At 64.3% G+C, this 20470-nt stretch overlaps 1 protein-coding gene across 8 annotated transcripts; it reads right to left on the bottom strand.

The window, feature by feature from the left end:
• Nucleotides 1–723: 723 nt before the first annotated feature.
• On the bottom strand, nucleotides 724–19271 carry TNK2 (tyrosine kinase non receptor 2). 8 transcript variants are annotated; one of them, XM_057426985.1, is made up of 17 exons: nucleotides 19128–19271; nucleotides 15973–16270; nucleotides 12239–12416; nucleotides 12015–12085; nucleotides 10235–10447; nucleotides 9993–10145; nucleotides 9526–9803; nucleotides 9325–9451; nucleotides 9086–9232; nucleotides 8624–8718; nucleotides 5686–5880; nucleotides 4129–4220; nucleotides 3570–3614; nucleotides 1904–3222; nucleotides 1350–1445; nucleotides 1133–1260; nucleotides 724–1024 (listed from the first exon to the last, which is right to left on the bottom strand). In XM_057426985.1, the coding sequence occupies exons 2-17, from the start codon at nucleotides 16147–16149 to the stop codon at nucleotides 1018–1020; spliced, it is 3321 nt and encodes a 1106-aa protein (XP_057282968.1). In that variant the 5' UTR covers nucleotides 16150–16270; nucleotides 19128–19271; the 3' UTR covers nucleotides 724–1017. The 8 variants fall into 8 exon arrangements, with proteins under 8 accessions (XP_057282968.1, XP_057282964.1, XP_057282969.1 ...); XM_057426981.1 differs by lacking the exon at nucleotides 19128–19271 and adding an exon at nucleotides 16405–17229; XM_057426986.1 differs by lacking the exons at nucleotides 15973–16270; nucleotides 19128–19271 and adding exons at nucleotides 13155–13341; nucleotides 13534–13662.
• Between the last annotated feature and the right edge of the window lie 1199 nt (nucleotides 19272–20470).

Genomic DNA, 20470 nt, shown 5'->3' with positions numbered 1-20470 from the left:
ACCAGGCACGACCAAAGCCCAGGGACTGATTTTTGGGAACTGAGGTCCACCATGCTCCACATTGGTTTCTCCTACACACTCAGAGACCCCTTCCTGCTGCTGCCGCCACCTCAGGAAAGCCAGCTGAGGGGCTCTGACAGCGACTGGGGGGGCCTGGGACCCCACAGGAGCCATCCCCCCCTCCTCCAACACCTGGCTCTGGCTGCGCGGTGGCATCTGGTTGCACAACGCCCCTCGCGTGGGCCGGGGAGCAAGGCAGGTCCCGGCACTCCCTGCCTGGGCATGAGTCAGGCGTCACCAGGATCCAAACCTTGGGGCACTGGGAAAGGGGGGCCCTGCTGCAGGACATTGCTGGGGGCAATACTGCCTCCTCACAGCAGGAGAAACCTGCCCAGCCTTCCAGCTTTGCACCTGGGACAACATGTGACCAACTTCAGCACTCCAGATGGAGAGACCTGTGCAACCCAAAACAGCCTGGGAGCCATCACCAGTGTGTTTTACACGTCACAGTTCCTTAGAGATCCCCAGCGCCTGCTGGGCATCACAGCACATGTGCATCCCCTCCCTGACACTCTGCGCCCGAGTTCCATCCCTGTGGCAGGTCCCATGGGTCACAGCCACAGCTGCCTGCACAGGGAGGAACCGGCACCCATGGAGACATGGTCTGTCCCTGTGCATTGGCAGGGATGAACCTGGGAGACAACTACAGGCACCCTCCTCCTCTCCATAGAATAGTTTTTTATATATACATAATATATATATTAAAATTACATTTCTCTTTACAAAAACAATTCAACAAGGGGCATGGGGATGGAGCCCATCACTGAAGCCAAGGTGCAGGCACCCTGACAAGTCACGGGTGCTGAGCAGGCACCCTTTCGGGGTGTCCCCATCCCCCAAGTGGCAGCTCAGTCCGGAGTCCAGCAGCAGGTTGTGTAGGTGAGGGTGGGCACCACGGGGTGGCCCCACAGTGAGATGCCTGCTCCGGATCTGACACAGCTCGCCCCATCCCCACTGTCACCGCCTGTAAGGAGAGAAGAGGACATAGGCTCAGGAAGGGTGATGATGCCACCTGGCCAAGAGCAGCATGGCATGGACACCCCCCACCCCGAAAAACCATCTGTGCCCCTACTTCTGGCGGGTGGTGCTGTAGGGATCAAGGAGGTGGGAGCTGGCCTGGGCCAGGTTCCAGTCGAACATCTCCAGCACCCGGTGGCACTCAACACGGGACTTCAGCCCCAGGCAAAAAAGCTGCTCCACCTGCAAGGGGACAGGGCATGGCAAGGGAGGTGACAGGGGTGCCAGCACTCCCACAGGAGCTGGGGCAGGTGGACAGGGGTGTATGGTACCTTCAGGTACTGGATGGCCCGTTGGACGCTCCAGCCATGGTTCTGCAGGGCCGCCTGGCACTCCTCGGTGGTCACACCGTGCACTGTGTCCTGCACCTGAGGAGAGGTTGAGGTCAGTGTCTGCTACCTGACCTGAGCAGTGAGGAGGCAGTGGCTGGAGCAGAACACCAGGGCTGCCCTCCACCCTGGCTCTGTATCTGCAGAGCGCCGTCAGCTTGGAGCTGGGGCCATTCTCATCCCTGGGATCTTCAGCCTCTCCTGGGCTTGGGTGCAGACTCCTGGCCACCACGGACCAGCCAGGAGAACCCAAAGGGACCATAGTGTCAGCCACCTTCCTCCCCGCTCCCTGCGGCCATGGATGGAGCTAATTTGGAGTAAAAGGGTCTGTGATCCCCATTTTGGAGTTGCAGTGACACTTATGTCCCACAGCACATCTGGGGACCACATGCAGCCAACCCCCGGGGGTTGAACTTGGGGAAACCAGGGTGGGGATGCCTTTTGCTCCAGTGAGTCCATGGCCCCTGTGTCCCCTATTGCTCATGGATGCCACTTACCAGCCGGATCTTGTCAGCAGGGCGGCAGCCATCCGGCCCATCGTAGATGATCTTCTGGAGACTGCAGGAGGCTTTCACCAGGCACTTGGGCCCAGGATTGCTGTTGTTGGAGGAGAAGTTGGCTTTGCAGTCTGTTGGCAGCTGCTGCACCATGGGACGAACGGTAGCTGTGGTGACCAGGCGGGATGCCTGCACCTCCTCGGGGCTTTTGGCCTCCTTGAAGAACTTCTCATACTTGTCCAGGTAGGCAGGGCGCTCGGGCAACAGGTAGTAGTGGGTGCTGCTGACCTTCTGCCCATCCTTCACGATGGGCAGGATGCAGGGTCCCTTGGAACAGTCCTTGCCCTGTGCCTGGATGACCTTGGGGGTGGCGTACTTGGGGTCCAGGGCAAAGCTCTGCGTGGTGGGCATGGGCTTCCCTGGCGACGTGGAGAGGCAAGAGCAGAGGGCGGCACGCTGCGGGGGGGACCCCACCTGCAGGGCCATGGGGCTGGGTGTCCGGGAGGTGGGCTGCGACAGGGGGTCCCGGGGTGGGATCTGGGGCGGACGGTCCTCCTCACCCCCTGATGCTGGGGAGAGCTCCCCCGACCAGCGCCCGGGCTCGTTACGGCGTACGGGCCGGGGCGGGATAGGGATACGGGGTGGGATTTGGGGCTTGTCGTCTGTGGGGGCAGCTGGTCCCAGGGGGACATTAAGCCTCTTCATGCACTCCTGCTGCAGCTCCTCAAAGAGCTCTGTGGTCTGCGTCATGCTGGGCTGCTTCATCTCCTTGGGGGGCAGGAAGAGGTTGTCCTCCAGCGTTGGTCCCCGCTCGCCCTCGTCCACAAAGCCATAGTTGGTCTTGCCCCGCCGGCTCGGAGGGCTGGTGATGGAGCAGACCTCGAAGTCGTCCTCATCCTGCGCCACGTCATCATAGGCAGGTGGTGGAGGTAAGGGGCGGGCGTCCCAGTCCACCACTGGCGTAGGGTGGAGGGGCCGGGGTAGAGCCCGCGTGGGGCTCTGTGGTGGGGTCTTGTCCAGCAAGGAGAAGGCCTCCATGGCCAGCTTGGCCAACGACGGGGCTGTCAGCTCCCCCACTGGTGAGGGGCTACCTTGGGGCACCTCCTCTCCAAAATCGATGAGGGTCACCTCGCTGCCTGCCGGCCCCTCACTGGTCAGCTGGCGGCTGGGCTGCCGCTCGCCCACCTTGGTGCCTGGAACCCGTGCCGACGGCTTGACTGGTCGCAAACCCTTGCCTGGGCCTGGCTTCTTCAGGCAGAGCTTCCGGAGACCACCTGGCAGACCCTCCTCCTCCTCACTGACTGGGTCGTAGCAGGGCTCTAGGAGGTAGACAGAGAGGGATGGTGAGGTTCCTGGCACCCATCCCAGGGGTGCCAGGAGGGGCACTTGCGTCCCTAACCCCCAAACTGCCTGACAGCTTCAGCCACCTTTCCTCTCCCACTTGGGTGTAGTGATGCACCAGGGCAGGCAGAAGGGTGCTGGAGGCCTGAGGGGTACCCTGCCCTTCCTCACCCTGCAGACCCCAACACCCAGCTCCTCATCTCCGTCCCCCCTGCAGATGCCAATGCTCATGGTGGTACCTGGGATGCAGAGACAGGAAAAGGAGCTAAGAGAAAAAAGAAGGGCACAAAGGAGGGAGAGAAGCATCCGTAAAAGCCCAACTTACTGGTGAGCAGGACGGTAGGCTGAGGCGGGCGCGGAGGTGGCTGCCCTGCAGGAGAAGAGAGAGCCCGAGAGGAGAGGCGTGGGGTGCGCGCACGAAGCAAGCAGCAGTCAGGGTGCTTGTTAGCGGGGTGCATGCTTCATCATGTCCCGCATCACCGCTGGGGTGCGGGGAGGATGCCGGTGGGAAGCCCCACCAAGGGAAAACTGCAGGATTAGGGCATTTGTGGCACCCGCACAGCGTCTGAGCTCCCTCCACGTGGCAGCTCCACCGAGATCCCCTGTACTGGGGAGCCTGGCCGCGGGAGGCTGGGAGTGGACGAGGGACCTGGACGAAGGGCAGCAGGGCAGAGTCCAGCCGGGCAGAGCCACAGGCCACCCACGCTGCTGGCGGTGGCATTTGGCCAGGTGACAACACACCCTGTCACCCCAGCTCCCCCTGGCTCTGTGAACAGCAAGTGGCAGCAGAGAGAAAGGAGAGGGTCCACAGCCCATCACCCTGGCAGCAGGGCACAAGGACTTTGCACGGCTGACAAGCAGGGTGAAGGAGAAAAGCGACTCACTTTTAGCCCTGCCAGGAAGCTGGGTGGGTCTGGCAGCACTCGGGTCCACACCTAAAATGTCAGGAGGGTCCATGGGATTTCCCAGGTACAGCCTGTGGGGAGACAGGAGAGTGCCTGGAGGTCAGCAGGGGCCTCATAGGACCCCTTGCACCCTGAGCTTGTGCCCTGTCCCTTGGTACACCCCACCTCCACCATGCCCCATGCCCCAGTGAGTACCGTCTCTGTGAGCACGGGGGCACCACACCCTAGAGGCTTTCAGTGCTGCAGCACAGAGCCTGGTGCCATCCCAGCACCACGCATATGATGCGCTGTAACCCAGGGGATTGCAAGCAGGGTGCCGTGCCCAGTGTACTTGTACGGGGCGTGGTGGCCGGGACACACCGCAGCACCAGGGTGCCCCGGCATGACGCTGCACGCAGGGCAGGGCACCCCGGTACAGCACAGCACGGCACGCTGGTGGGGTGCCGGGAGGCGCGGGCGAGCCGTCGCAAGCTGGGTGCGGCGAGGCAGGAGCCGGTGGGAGCCGGTGCAGCCCCAAGGCCTGGGTGTGTGCCCAGCTCGGTGCGTTCTCGGCAGCCCGGCAGCACGTACCCAGCGCCGTGCCCACGCAGCGGGAGCCTGCTGGGGCACGAGCAGGGCTGTGTGCACGGCGCCCCGGTCCAGCCCCCCGAGGTTCAGCCCACCGGGTGGCCTTGGGGAGTCAGGCTGGGGCAGAGGGCACCGGCAGAGATGTCCTGGGGGCGGGAAGCTGAGCAGCAGTGGTGATCACGATCCCAGGGGATGTGCTTAGCCAGGCACAGGAGCTGGCTTTACCCAGCTGTAGCTTTCCAGGCTTTGAAATCCTATCCTGCCCCCCACACACAGCCCTCCCACGTCCCCCCAGCCCAGTGCTGGCAGAGATCCCCATGCCCTCTGCCCTGAGCCAAGCACCCCTGCCCACCGTCCCCCAGCAACACACTAAGCACGTCAGTCCCACATGGCAAGGAGGTACAGGCACCCGACCCCCTCCATCAGAACAACCTGGGTCTGTCCTGATGGAACAGGGGGTGGAAAAAGCATTTTGGTGGATTTCTTTCATGGTGTGCTGTTTTAACTCATGCTGTTAAAAGCAGGGGGTGAGTCTACACCCCCATCACAGCTTCCCTCCATGCAGGCACAGAAAGGCGCAGGTTTAGCACCCCTGGGACATCCCAAAAGCATTGTGGTTAACACGGCCACATCCAGGGTGGTGCTTACTGATGTCCCTCCAGCCCGGGACAGCATGAAGGGCTGCAGGGCTAGAAGATACTCCCCCGCCCCCACCCCAGGCAGCTCCCACAAAAGTACAGCAGCCCTCCCTGCCCTTGACCCCATTAGTAAGAAGAAGAGAGGGAGTTAGTCCAGCCACAGGGACCCTTCCCGGAGCCACCACCCTCAGTAAAGCAGAGGGGCGGAAGAGATGTTTCACTAGCAAGGCGAACACAGGATGGCCAAACCATGGCTCATTCCATGCCCAGCGGGCAGCAGGGAAAGCAGAGAGCAGGCAGGGGATGCAGAGAAGATAAAAGATTTTCTTACTCATCAATTTTATCAGGAAACCCCCAGCAATGCTGGGGGTTGGTGTCTCCATGGCCCGTGTGGATGAAGCTGTTTTTAAGCGGCTGGCTGATGTCGTGCGCCGACAACCCTGCCACCGAGGTCACCGTGTTTCGGGGGAACTGGCCCACTTTTAGGGTCCGCTTATTCTGACCCCGCCACCAGTAATTCTCAGCCCTAAAGAATAAAAAGGACCTCGTTACCAACAAGGGTATGAGAGGGGGACACATGCCTGCCCCGGTGACAGGGGAGGAGGCAAGGTGACTTGTCCAAGTCCAAGCAGGCAAGCAGTGGCACAGCCAGGAAGAGAGCCCAGGTGTCCAGGATCCCAACCCCGAGCTGACAGTGCCCTCTGCCTCCCACCCTGTGGGCCCCTGCACCCAGTGGTGCTGGGGATGCAGGGGGTAGGGAACAAAGCTGCCTGCTTGTGCCCACAAAGATGTGCCCCTTCCTCCTCCCAGCTGCCCCAAATTATGCAGGAGCCTTGGGGTGCTGCCTGCATGGAGCTGCTCACCCCTGGTCCTCCTGTGCCCTATGCAGCCATGGATGGCACAAGGAACACGGCTGGGGTCTGACGATGAACATTCAACTATTAATTGGGAGGTCTTCCTCGCTCTCTTATCAGTGAGCCTCATGCAGGTTGGTGAGGGCAAGGGAAGATGGGCAGGCAGACAATGCCACCTTGGGGTGCTGGTCCCCAGCGTGCTCTAGGAGCTGCCTGCTCCAGGAGAAGAAGGGGGGGTCACCTAGCCCGGGTGGGAACTGGGACAGGAGAGGGGCAGGTAGGGGGCAGGAAAGGGTACCCCAGGCACTGCACCAGATGAACGTGGGGGTACTCCGACCCTACCCGCCCCCCGCCTGCGGGTCTCCCGTTCTCCGTGGGTAGGGCGTGCTCCGGGGAGGGGGCGGTGGCGGTGCCAGCCTGGCGAGGCTGGCACGGCCCCACGGTTTCCTGGAGTCACCTGTGAGTCACCCCCGGCCACCAGCTCAGCCCTTTTCCTGTTTACCTTCCCCGCTCGCCGCCAGCCAGCCGCCAGGACCCCTCGGCGTGGCCGCAGCAGAGCCCAGCCGGTACCGGGCACCATCCCTCACCCGCACCGGGACAAGCAGGAGCCGGCTCCCCCTCCCCGGGAGGTCCCGTCCACTCGCCCTCCCCGCGTCGCGACACCGCCCCATCCCACCGGAGGGATGCTGCGGCTGGGCCGGCCCTTTCGCTCCCCTCCTCTGCCGGCCTCGTCCCACCGGATCCAGGCGCGGAACCCCGGCACGATCCCGCTGCGGCTCTTCCCTGGCTTCCCCCCGAGAGCCCTCTCCTGCGACCGCCTGGGTCCCCGGGGGGCTTTCAGGTAGGTCCCTGCCCCTGCCCACACACACGTACGCACGGCCAGCGCCCGCCGAACGACAGGCAGGGGCTTGTAAAGGGGTGGGGGGGTGTTTACGGTGCCCCGGGCGGCCTCGGCGGGGCCGGATGCGCGGCCCCCGGGAGGAGCCCCCAACCCCCTCCGCCAGCCCTCCCCTCCCAGCCCAGGCATCCGCGCCGGCAGCGCGGTGGGGAGCAGGCACCCCGGGGGGGGGAAACCGAGGCACGGGGATGGGGGTTCCGGTCCGGGAGCACCAGCAGCCCCCGGCTGCAGAGCTCACCCCGCCTGCTCGGACCCAGCACCCCCAAAACGTGCCCACCGCGGGCCACCGAGCACCGGCGTCCCCCAGGAAAACTGAGGCAGGGGAGGCTGCGCCCCGGTTCCACCGCGCTCACGGCCCTCCCCGACTCATTGCAGCGCAACCACGTACCCCCGTCCGTCCCGCTCCTGCCAACCTCTCGCTCCCCGCCGCCCCCCCCGCGGCTCACCTGGGGCCGACGGCGGGGCGGGGGGCGCGGGAGCTGGATCCCCAGCCCGTGATGCGCGCCGGGGACGATGTAGGCGCACTGGCGCGACCGCGCCGCCCTCCGCCGCTCCTTCCCTACCTCCCTTCTTCCCTCCCTCCGCCGACGCCGCTTCCCTTCCCCTCCCCTCCCTGCAATTAAACCGCCAGACCCTGGGCAAGAGTCATCCCTGGCGGCGGCCGCCGGAGAGAAAGCCGGTCCCTGAAGACACACAAATCCGGCCTGATTCACCTCCGGGCTGTGACTAACGGCGGGGAGCTGGTCCCGGGAAGGGGGGAAGGACAGAGCCTTTCTCCTCACCCCCTGGGGCTGGAGGCGGGAGCAGCCTCCCATGTGCCAGCGGAGCAAAGGGACATAGAGCTCTTCCTAGGGGTCTCCACTGTCCGCATGCTGGAGTGGCACAGCCACACACTAGGATGGGAATGCAGGGACCAAAAGTCCCCCCAGTCCACAGGTCACCGGGGTGGTGGAAGGGGATGGCTGTGCCCCGGTGTGGCTAGCAGCGACCAAGGAGCAGAGCCGACAGCGCAGGGGGTGACAGGTCATGCCACCGTGGTACTAAGCTCCCCAGCATCTCTCCTGGCCCCACAGCAGTGGCAGGTCCCCACTGCTATCAGTGGGGAGCTGTTCTGGGGCAGCCGGTTTCCAGGGACAAGGCTACGGCAAACCCAGAGGCAGAGTGGGTGAGTCAGCGGGTGGATGTTTTGGGCAGCGCAGGTAGAGCTGTGCTGCCCATAGGCATTGCTGCACCCCACACATTGCAGTGGCCCCACACTGCTGTGCTGCCTGGGGCACTGCACACCTCCCAGGGCAGTGGGGCAGCTCACCTGTGGACTACACAGTCAGGTGTGCTAGGGGGCAGAGCCCACTCTCCCCCATCCCTGCTCCACAGCTCTGCCAGTGCCCCCAGTCTCCTGATTCCCCCTGTGCCCATGCAAACTGGCAGCCCTGAAGCTGGCCGCTGGTCCATGCGCCTCTAGTGCAATACCTGGCACTGCTCCCGTGCAGTACGTGCCCTCACACCCTGAGCAGTACCTGCCCTCGATGACTGTGATGATGTCGTTCATCTGGATGTGCAGTTTGTCCGGCTCCTCGAAGTCCTGCAGTGCTCTCATGTCAGTGGGCTGGGCCTGGGAGAAATGAGGGTGAAAACAAGGTGATGCAGACCCCCACCATCCATCCTTGCCCTGTTTTGAGACTAGCTGCAGCCCCACGTAGAGGAAGGCAGGGGAGCCTCAAAAGTGGGGCAAGAGACAGCATCACCACTCCCAGCCCCTACTCAGCTGTAACACCCCTGGGCTGGACAAGGGCCAGGTAGTACCCAGGGACCTGCTGTGACCAAATCACTGCCCCTCACCTCCCAGCCTGCAGGGCTGCCTGGGCTGAATCCCCCAATGTCACCTCCTGCCTGAGTGGTACCCTGAACTCTGCCTACACTTAAGCAGAGCCGAGGGGAAGGGAGTGCTGGAGCCCCTGTCCGCCTGCCTGCACACCCACCTCCACCAAGAAGTCCCGCAGGGCTACAAAGGTGGGTCGATCCTCAGGCTTGTGTGCCCAGCACTGCAGCATGACATTGTAGATGTCCTGCGGACAGTCCTCAGGCCGTGGCAGCCGCTCACCCTCTTTGTCTATCTTGTGCAGGATCTGCAGAGCAGTGAGTACTGTCAGGGGTTCCCAGGTCTCCCTGAACCACTGCCACGGTGAGTCAGGGGGTCAGGTCCCTGCCGTGCGCTCACCTGGCTGCCATTGAGGCCAATCCAAGGCTCCTGCCCATAGGTGAACATTTCCCAGAGAGTCACCCCAAACATCCAGGTGTCACTGGCATGGGAGAAGGTGCGTGTCTTCAGGCTCTCAGGAGCACACCTGCGTGGGGAAGGATGTGAGCATCAGAAGGCAATGGGTGCTGTATCCCCAGGTCCCTCCTCCCCAGGGCTCACCAGGCGAAGGGGACCTTGCGATGCTCCTGCATCACGTAGTGGTCATCATTTTTGGGCAGGGCCCGCATCAGCCCAAAGTCCCCGATCTTGACCAGCTCATTGGAGGCCAGCAGGATGTTGCGGGCAGCCAGGTCACGGTGGATGAAACGCTTGGACTCCAGGTAGGCCATGCCCTTGGCCACCTGGATGGCATATTGGCAGAGGGTGGAGATGAGGAAATGACCCTGATTCTTCCGCAGGCGGTCCAGGAGGGAGCCCAGTGGGGCCAGCTCTGTCACCTGGGCCATGGGGTAGGAAAAGCAGGTTGGTCAGGCCAGAGGCACCCTTGCTGGGCTGGTTTCCAGCCTTGTGCCCCACTGGAGATGCCCATGGAGCACTGGGATATGGATCCAGCCTAGCTTTGCTCACCCCACCACACAGAACTCTCACAGGGCACCAATGGGTCAGCCCCATCCTCCCACACTCACCATCTTCATGGGGTGGGAGAGCACCACGCCATAGAGACGGATAAGGTTCCTGTGGTCCAGAGAGTGCATGGCATTCACCTCCCGGATGAAGTCATCCAGTGCCTCCGGCTGGCTCAGCACATCCGTCTTGAGACACTTCACTGCCACATCCAGCTATGGCCAAAGCAGGGATGAGCCCCAAAGCATCTTCCCCCCCAGGTGGTGCTGCTGCCCGGCTCACCCCACCATGAACAGCCCCTCACCGTCTTGCCGGCAGGCGTGCACCACTCGCCACGACGTACAACGCCAAAGGAGCCGTCGCCCAACTTCTCAAAGATGGAGAGGTCCCGCTCCCGTACGAGGCAGGTAAGGGAGTGATGGCCCCCGGCTTCGGGGGGCGGTGGTGTGGGGGGTTTGCGGAAAGTGCTCTGGGGCTGGGGCGGCAGCTCTGACTCAGGGCGCTTCCCGCTGAACACCTGCAGGACATGGAGGTAGGCAAGATGCAGGTGCGGAGATGCCCCAAGCCATTGTGTTTGTGAGTGCCAGGATGACACCTGGCCTGGCCTGTACACTCTGTAACCTAATGATGACCCCTAACTCATGATTACCCAGGGCAGGCTGGCTGCAGCAGCAGGCTCTGTTCTTCTAGCTGAGCTGCGATTCATGTGGATTTGTAGAATCATAGAATGGTTTGAGCTGGAAAAGACCTTAAGACCATTTAGTTCCACCCCCCCTGCCATGGGCAGGGTCACCACACACTAAGCCAAGAGTCTGTCCAACCTGGCCTTCTTTGGACAACCTGTTCCAGTGCCTCACCAACCTCACAATAAAGAGCTTCTTAAGTCTAACCTGAAATTTCCCTGTTTATGTTTAAACCCCTTGCCCCTTGTCCTGCCACTACAGTCCCTGAGGAAGAGTCACTCTCTGGTACCCTTGCAGAACTCCTTCAGACACTGGAAGACTGCTATGAGGTCTCCACGCAGCCTTTTCTCCAGGCTGAACAGCCTCAGCTTTCCCACTCTCGCAGCAGCCCAGCAGCAGCACTCCAGCAGCCTCGGCAAACCAGGCTGGCCGTTGGAGGGCCCTGGGCATTCCTTGGCCAGGCTGTGACTACACAATGTGCCTGGGCATAAGGCCAAGAGAAACCTCCAGCTTGGGCAGAGTGTGGTGACACATCCCTCCAGCAACGGAGGCCTTGCAACAGGCACTGCTGCCACCGCCAGCCCAGAGGGAACATGGACAGGCTCTCCCTCCACCTCCCCCAGCTGGGACTGATGATGTGCCAGGACCAGTGATGTGCTCCATGGGATGGGGTCCATCCCATCCTCAGAAGTGAGGACCTGCGTGGGGTGCACAGGGGTTGGGCCCAGCATGTGGCTGGGGTGGGAGGTGGCATTTCTGTGCCCAGTGTGAGGCTGAGCAGCCTTCTATTAAAAGCCCATCCTGTCTCCATCCCATCCCAGATGAGTCACACAGGGAAGAGGCCACAACCCAGAGCCCAGCTGGCAATTATCCTGCTCTTTTGGGGGTGCAAAGTGCCAGGGTGGCAGCATCACCAGCCTTGGGCAAGATGGCATTGGGGGCATAGATGAGCATCGTGGGGTCCCCTGCCCTGGTGCAGCCCCAGCCTGGTGAGCAGGGCTCCAGTGGGCATTGGCGCCCATAAGAGCTGCCTGGGGTGAGATGCAGAGGTTCTGTGGCTCATTAGCTGCAAATTAGTTTCCTGGCAAAGAGGCAAATAATGCAAGAGGAATGAACTTCCCAAGTACTGGGGCGGCAGGGACATCCATCACCAGGAAGTAACCCAGGAGCCTGCACAGGACGGGAGCACACTGCAGGCAGCACACTGCAGGGAGCACACTGCAGGCAGCACACTGCAGGCAGCACATGCCTCACAGGGGTTTCTGCCCCCTTCCCTGCCAGCCTCCCTGCCAGGCACTGGTGACGTGGGGAAGAGCCAGGCACTGTGGAAGAACATGTGGAGAAGTCCAGCTCCTCCTGCATGCCTGTTTCCCTGCCACACCTGCCCTCTCCCATCCCTACCTTGCTCATCCAGGATTTCCGCTTGCACATGGCTTTCCGCCGCTTCACTGCCTCCCACAGCCGCCGCTGGCCTGCACGACACAGTGGCTGTCACCAACCCAGCATGGGGTGGGGGTCCCTCCAGCCCCATAGACTGCATGCTCCTCTGGGATCCCCAGAAGATGCTGTGCAGCCAGCCAGAGATATGGGGGGAGGTTTTGGGGGGGGGGGGGGGGTGTACGCACCAGGGCGCCCCATGCCAATCTTCTCCAGATCCTCATTTTTGACGTACTCGAAGTGGGAGAGGCGGGTGACGTTGAGCTCATCCCGGATGCGCAGGAAGTACTGCTGCAGCTGCAGCTCAGTGAGCAGCTCCAGCAGCCAGTCCGTGCCCTCCTCCGCCTGCATGCTACAGCTCAGCCTCTGCAGGGACACCGACCGTGTGAGGTTAGGGGGAGAACCCTGTTCCACTCCCCTCTGCCCCCTCCTCACACTGGGGACATCATCCAGAGAGCCTGAGAGCCAAGGCTGGGGTGCTGCCTGGGCAGGGCATGAGGGATGCTAGCAGGACTCATCTCCTAAGCCTGCCCCCAGCTCTCCAGGGAAGCTGGGAAAGGCACCCCATCAGCAGGATGGGACGTTCGTACTGCCCCATGGTGCCCACAGAAACACCAGCCCACATTTCTACTCCAGCACAAACTGTCCCCACGCAGCAGTGTCAGGAACACAGGAGAGAGCAGAGCCTCCTGGATGGGTGTGCCTGGCAGCGGCCCCCAGCTGAGGGCCACCCCGTGCCTGCCAGGCTCCCTTTGGCCAGCTGGAGGGGCTGACTGGGGAGGGGACAGCCACATCGGCCCTGCCACTCAGCCCCCTACCATCCCCACACACCCGGCTGGGCTGTGGCACAGACCCACAGCGGGTCTTCTCTGCCACGGGTGGTGGCACCTCACCTGGCAGCCACAGGGACAGGACACACAGGGACATCACAGCCTTCAGGTGGTCCTGGCGCCTGGGCTGAGGCAGAAGGCAACCCAGCGCTGCTGGTGTCAGCTCCACAGCCAGGCCAGGGCATGAGGCCAGGTCTCACCCACGGTTCCCCACATCTCCCACAACATGTTCCCCTCCGCTCCCTATCCCTGCCTCCTCCTCTTTCATTGCCACCTTTCTGGGAAGAGGCATGTCTCTGCCCCTCGCTGCTGTGAGCTGGGCGCGAAGTGGGACCCTCATCCCGGTCCCACAGCAGCACAGCCCGCTCCATCCTCTCCTCTCCCCCCGGGTCCCCGCTGTCTTCATCCCCTGCGCTCGACTCCCTCGGTGCGTCACCACAATTACAGCCCTCGGCACTGGGCTAAAAATACGGCGGGTGCGGCAAGCAGCTGGGCACGGGGGCACACGGGGGCACACGGCGCGAAAGCAGCCGCTGGCCTTTGGTGTGCGCCCGCGGGTGGCCGGGGACGGCTGGTCCCCTGCCCACAGGCGATATGGACAGGGCTGAGTGACAGCCAGCACAGGGTCTGCCGGGGCGAGGGTCGGCACTTACTCGGTAGAGGCGGAAGCGGGTGAGGAAGGGGAAGGATCGGCGCAAAGCTTGGAAGCGTCGCATCCTGCCTGGCTGCCCGTCGCCGGCTCCTGGCACCGCCGATGTCCCTTCCCGGGCGCCGGCGTCCCGCGGCAGAGCCCGCTCAGCGCAGCAGGGGCACCCGCAGCCCTGCCATCCGGGCTGCAGAGATGCCCCTGGAGCAGGCAGGGGTTCTCGGGGCGTCCGTCAGCCGGACGCGGGCTGTGGCTCTCCCCCTTCTTCCGTCCGGCTCTCGATCCTCCTGGCCGGCCCTCCCCTTCCCCAACGCAACAGGGCCGGGGCGGAGGGTGGCGGCAGACAGGACTGGAGTCACCCCCTGGCTGAAGCCGCTTCTGAGGACCCCTGTCCGGCCGCGGGGCTCGGTCCCGGCCGGCTGCCCAAGGAGCGCTCCGGGGAGGGGTTATTTTCAGCCGGGGCTGGGACGCGCGCCCAGGGGGCCGGGCTCCCATCAATGTCCCGCTTTCTCCCTTGTTCAGCAGCGGGCACCCGCTCCGGCAGCTGGGAGCCTGGACCCCCACTCCCATTTCCATGGAAACCCGTCCCGGCTTTGGGAAACTCTCCCAGGCCTCAGTTTCCCCCCTCAGGAAGCAGGGAAGGAGGGAGGGAGAGGAGACATCCGGCTCTCCGCTCCCCAGCCGAGGCCACAGGCAGGATGCCAGGGCGATGGGCACTGCGGGGGGAAGCTTCTGGCTCGGCAAACGCACCCGCTGCTCAGCTGCTAGTCCCCGCGGGCTCTGCTGTGGGGTGCCGCCAGCACCCTGGGGCTCACTCCCCTTCCCTGGCAGAGCTGGCACCCGACACCAGCACTGATGTCCGGCGCGGGCTCCCCGGGGAGAACATCTGGCCGCATCCGCAGCCACGGCGTGAGAGAGGACAGACCCACAGCAACCTCTTGCAGCAGCCCCCGCCTGTCTGCCCCCCCGCCACTGTGGCCATGGTTGCGACGGGGGGAGCAGCTGGGAGAGGGTTAAGCGCATCCCCAGGTGCAGAGGAGCCTCCGCTGCGGCTTCCACGGCCGCCGGGATCCCAGCTGGCACAGGCACCCTACACAAGAAACCCATTGACCAGGGACACCCAGGCACGGTGCACTCGGCACCAACCTCTCTGCCATGCGCCAGCTGCCCCCTCCCTGGCTCTGGGGACACCGTGATGCGAGGGGTTCCCTGCTCTGAATGGGGCATCACCTCCACCAGCCGGGGATGGCACCCACTGGGATCGGCACCCACTGAGACTGGCACCCCCTGGGGCCAGTGTGCTTGCCTCCTGCACCCCCAAACCTCAGGTGAGGCTGCCCATTTCAGAGCGCACACTGGGGGAGTACTGGTCTCCAGAAGGGAGTGGGGGGAGGAGGGACACCCAGCCTTGCCCACTGTGCTGGGGAGGCTCCGTGCCTCAGTTTCCCCATCCACCACAGACTCATGGGCACAGAGGCTGATGCCACAGCCTTAATGCTGAGACAGGCAAGCAGAGTCCAGCCAGCAAACCCCTGTCCTAGGGGGGCTCATAGATGCCCTTCTCACTCCCATGACCCGGCAGGCGGCAAAGCCCCCCAGCAGAGGTGCTACCTGGCCCTCCATGCCCTGCACACTCACCGTGTTGTGCACACCCACCTCTGCAGCCCCCAGGGTGCACCCTGCATGCACCCAGGCACATGGATGGGTGGTGATGACCGTCACGCACACCCCGGGACCACACAGGCACGACCCCCAGCACCTGCACAACCGCAGCCGCCCCCCTAAGCGCGTCACCCCCGCACACCCCCCAGCCATGGCCCTGCCCGGCCGCACGTGCGCCAACACCCCGGCGCCTCACAGCCGGCGGCAGCACACCCGCCTCTGCCTGACGCACACCTGGAACCGCCTGCACCCTTGCGCACCCATGGGTGCCTGCCCCCTGTGTGGCAAGCTCCTTACCTCTGCGCTTGCCCGGCATCACGCTGAGCAGCACATGGGTGGCCAAAGCACCCCGAAATACTCCTACCCACCATGACACCCCAACACCTGCCCTACACCCCAAGGCAGCTTCACCTACGTGTGCTCCCTAACTGCCCCCCCCCCATACACACAGCCCGACAGCCCCCTCCATGAGGATGGCAACCTGTGATGGGCACTGTGCCCCCTTATTTCCTCCTACTGCGCCATCAATCCCCCATGCCTCAGTTTCCCCAGCAAGAAGCAGCAGGCAGCCCTGCTCCCGTGTGTCAGGATGGGAGCACAGCCAGGAAGGGGGATGCCATGCCCACACCACCCCAGATGCTGCGGGGTACCCCGACTCCCGGAGAGGGGAGATGCCATGCAGGGAACCCCCGTGCCTCATGCCAGCTGCCCCACAGCAGGACCCTGCCCTCACGGGGGACACCCAGCCTGCCCGGGTGCCCCCCGCCGCTCCCCCCACACTGACCCGCCGGCACGGCATGCCCGGGGCGATGTCCTGCCGCGAGGACCGTGCGGGGCGCCTGCTGCCTGGCCGCAGGGCCTGCTGCCCAGTGCTGTCCGAGAGGCTGTGGGGCAGGGAGCCGAGCATCTCCTCCTCCTCCTCGGCGCTGCTCAGGCGCTGGTAGTCGCATCTCTCGCCCATGGCTGGGGCGGCTGCGGCAGTTGCGGCGCGGCGGCGAGCGGGGGGCTCTGCGGAGACACCCGCGCCTGGCTGGGGGTGGCGAGGGCTGGAGCCGGGCTCGGGATCACATGGCAGAAAGTTGCTGCAGTTCCGGAAAACAGCGAGAGGGTGAAGGTGACCGCGACGGTGATGGAGGGGAAGGGGGGGGGTGGATGGAGGGATGCAGAGATGGGGGAAAAGAGAAGCGGGGACAGCCCATCAAGCTCCCGTCCTCACCCCGATCCCAGCTTGGCAACGCGATCTTCCTCCCGTCTCGGCAGCCTCACTGCCCGCCTGCTGTCCCCACTCCAGCATCCGAGGGGAAAGGTGGTGGCATCGATGCCAGCCCCAGTGCCGCGCTCGCAGCCACCTTCTCCCCCCACCCGGACAGGGTGCAGCACGCCAGCGGGGATGCGGTGCAGGCAGGCGGGGGGAGGAGGATGAGGTTGAGCGGGGAGCATCGTTCAGCAGCCGGGGATCCGCGGCAAGCTGGGTGGGTGAGAAGGCACCCCGCTGGGAACCTGCAGAGGGGCTGGGGGGGCTCTGGGGCTGACAGCATCCCCGGCATCCCTCCCACTTCCCTGCGCCGGCAGAGGGGGATGGGATGTGCTGGGAAGATGGCTGCTCCACAGCGACCGGCAGCACTGGCGCAAGCACGGCAGTGCCAGGAGAGCAGCCAGGCCCCGCGGGCGCTGCGGGGATGGGCTCCGGGGGGCATGCGGGGAGGATGGCTCCCAGGATCAGTCCTCTCTCCCCACCCCATCGCAGGGCGCTGGAGGTCTCCCAGACCCGTTGCCAGGCGCTGCACCAGGCACAGCCCCCAGCAGGGGCAGGTGGCAATGGGTGGCCACCCCCCCGGGATGGGGTACCCCCAACCTGCACACTGAGGCCGGCTCGCAGCCCGACACTGCCTGGCCACAGCCACTCTCTGAGGCCCCTTGGGCCAGAGCTGAAGCAGAGGGAGGCCCCTGCAGCCCCTACCCAGTCCCCCAGGACCCACCTGTCCTCTGGGGCATGGCACAGACCTAGGGACAAATCTGCTCCTTATGTCAGCGCCACTGGGGCACGATGCCCACCCCGCGACCCCCCACATCCCCCAAGACCCCGGTGTTGCCAGAGGAGTGGGAGCACGCATCCATCCTGCCCTCCCCAGGGGAAACCCCCCAGTGCCGGGGGGCACCTGCCCCGGGCGGGGGCCGCCCCGTGGCGGCTCCTCCTGCCCCGCCATACCAGGGAGGTGAGCTCAGCTGTGCAGCCGAGGCGGGCCGGGCCCGCGGCGTGGGAGCAGCGAGCCACCCCCGTGCACGGCCGCCGGCGTCACTGGGCTGGCACGCCACAGCTGTGACTGACGCGCGTGCCGTGACACCTTCCCTCCGGCCCCAGCTGCCCCCAAACCCTCACCAGCCTGTCCAGCCACAGCAATGCTGCGGGGCACCAAGCCACAGGGGGACAAACCCCGTCCCCACAGCCTCCACAGCGCATGTGGTTCACCCCTCCATGCCTTGGGTCCTCTGGGCTTGCCCAGGCTCAGCTGAAACCCAAATGAGAGATCCCCTGTAGAAGGATGGATGGCATCACGCCATGCCACCCCTGACCCACCTGCCTGCAATTCCCACCCCGGAGGGGCCCCAACACAAGGACAACTTCCAAATGGGGTGTGCTGTTCCTGCCCCACAAGGCACTGACCCCAGGAGGTCCCTCCCCTTGCTGACACTGGACCTCCCCAGCACTCTGGAACACCACGTTTGGCCCCACATCCCTTCCTGCAACCCTGGGTACTGCGGCCGCAGCATCTCTGCACCCACCACCCCTCACAGGGGACCCTGGAAAGCAGCGGGTCCCCATGCAAGCTCCCAGAGGCAGACAGGCCTCCCCCACTCACCTCCGGCACATCACCCCGCTTGCTGCCACCGCAGCCTGCCACCTTCCTGGCAGCTCTGTCACCTTCCTGGCAGCTCTGTCACCTGGAAGTGATCTCACCGGCTGTGGCGGCAGCAAGGCGGCTACGGCGGCACCCGGGGCTGGCTTAGCCCTGGCGGGGCCCCGAGGGCGGCCCCAAATTGTGGTGACACACTCCCCGGCCGGCGGCCTGGCGCAGGCGTGCGGGCACGCACATACCCACGCGTACAAATGCACCCTGCTCCCACCGAAACCAGGGCTGCCGGGCACATCCTGCCCGCCCCAGGGTGCTGCTGCCGCTCAGCTCCCCAGGGTCTGTCCCCACCCCACGTCCCCCCTGTGGGACCCCGTACCGGTGGGTGCTTTGGCTCCCTCGGTGCTGGTACCCGATGCTGCTTGCTCGGCTGGCTCTGGCAAGCAGGAGTTCCTGGGGGGCCGGCACGGAGGGCTGGTGACCCCTGTGGTGGCGGTGGCCGTGGAGGCCGGGGTGCCCGGTTCCCCCTCGCTGCCATCTCTGGAATCCCAGAGTTCGGCCCCATAGCCTGATCCTAATCACCGGCACAGTGCATCCCCCACTCTTGAGCCCCTGCCTGCAGCAGTGGCTGCCTGGGGAGGAGAGACGCAGCTGGGTGGGGAGCCCTCCCACCCCAACAGAGCCCAGTGCAATTCCAATCCCCTCCATAAGCCTCTTTCCTCTGCTAAATCTCCTCTGCAGGTCGAGCCAGGGCGGGCTGAGCCAGTCTTGCACCTCCCATCTCCTCACTGCAGGCAGGAATCACTGACCCGGTAGCTGATGCCCACCCCAGCCCCCAGCCCCTCCAACCAAGACAGAAACACAGCACGGTGTTTTGGGGGAGAAGCAGGCAAAGCAACACCCCCCCGGCACACACAGCACACTGCCCACAGTCAGCTCCATGCCCACAGGCAATGCAGGGAGGGGGAGAGGGCAGCAGGCTTGGAGTCACTTGAGCCTTGGCACAACTGTCCCCGAAGGACACTGCCATGGTGGAGATGCTGCCACCCTGCCCTGTGCAAGGTCGGTTTGTGCCCGCTGCACTCACCTGGGCCGCTGTGGTGGCACTGTGGGGGTCCCTCGGCAGCACCAGCCCCAGTGACACAGTGAGCCAGGCAGTGTGCAGAGGGACACGGTGTCAGGGCTCAGCCGTGCTGCTGGCAGGGCTGTGGTGACACTGGCCGTAGGGTCCCCCTGGGGCAAAGCAGGAGTGAGATGTCAGAATGGGCCCCCCCAGCCTGGCACCCCGATATTACCCAACCCAGACCCTCCAGGCTCCCTGGAGTGTAACAGGTGGGAGCATCTCCCTGAATCCAGAGTCACTCCCTGCCCAGGCAGCTGAAAGAGCATCTGTGGAGCTGCTCCCCCTTTGCCCCAGGGGCACGGGTCGTCTTTGCCCCTGGTCCTGCCGTGGAAAGGGGGGGACCAGCACAGGCCCTGAGCCCAGGGTCCAACCTCTGCCCCAGGGGTGCTGCCAGCATTACCCCCCTCTCCATGCCACTGCATGACCTGCCCTTGGGGCAGGCTGTAGCTGGCATAAAATGAATTTGGCAGGTCTTAGGCCAGATGGGCATAAAGCCACATCCACCACACAGCATCTCCCCTACATGATGGGTGCTGGGAGCAGGGGAGGTATGAGCCCCAGAGCTGGGGGGACAAAAGCTAAACCCCATCACTTTCCCAGCACCAGAGCAGAGCAGTGCCCTGGTGAGACCATTCAGCATCTGCTGGTCATTAGCACTTATTGATGTCAGCCTAATTAGCCAGGCTACAGTGTGAGCAATGCCCCCCCTTGGGGCTGCTCAGCAGAGAGCTGGAGCAAGACTTTCTCCTTAAAGCTTTCCTGTTCTGGCAAGGAGAAGAGCTCCCTCCTGCCCCTCAAAACCCACGAGTGGGCCATGTCCCCCACGATTCTTTGCCCCAGCCAGCTACCATCCCTCGTGGGCATGACTGGAGTGAAAACCCCAGTGCTTCAGTGGCAGGATGGGGCCTCTCGGGGGGAAACTGAGGCACGGATCGAGGCCTGGTCTGCAAGGTGGGAGAAGACTGCTACAAGCCTGCACCAGTTCCTGGTCCTGTGGTGGCTGCTCCTCTGCCCGTGAAGGACCCCCATGCCCCGGGGTATGCTGAGTCAAGCCCAGGACAGCAGGGTGGCAGTAGCTGGAGGAGGAAGAGCAGGAGAAGGGAGGCATCCCCAGCCCCCCAGCCATACCTACATGGCCCACGCCCTGCACTAACGAATTCCAGGCTAACGAGGCCCGGGTAGCTCCAGGGGCTGGTAACAGGTTGCACAGCCTGCACAGCCCCCACCTGGGTCTCAGTGCGGCGGGACCGAGAGTGCAGAGCCTACTTTGGCCCCGCTCCCTGCAGGGAGCATCAGGCTGCAGCACC

The sequence above is a fragment of the Pezoporus wallicus genome, unplaced genomic scaffold, assembly GCF_028554395.1.
Source record: "Pezoporus wallicus isolate ANWC-B61680 ecotype Strahan unplaced genomic scaffold, APGP_CSIRO_Pwel_v1 scaffold_7107, whole genome shotgun sequence".
Taxonomy (NCBI): Eukaryota; Metazoa; Chordata; class Aves; order Psittaciformes; family Psittacidae; genus Pezoporus; species Pezoporus wallicus.
This window is presented reverse-complemented; position numbering and strand designations above follow the sequence as displayed.

Bases quoted from the DNA above. Each gene is read 5' to 3' on its own strand.
- TNK2 (XM_057426981.1), bottom strand. From the start codon at position 16,628: ATGCTCCCCGCTCAACCTCATCCTCCTCCCCCCGCCTGCCTGCACCGC. The intron at 3,615-4,128 runs GTGAGTCGCTTT...CTTCTCCTGCAG, and splicing joins GCTTCCTGGCAGGGCTAAAA to GGCAGCCACCTCCGCGCCCG. The intron at 3,223-3,569 runs GTAAGTTGGGCT...TCTACCTCCTAG, and splicing joins GCCTACCGTCCTGCTCACCA to AGCCCTGCTACGACCCAGTC.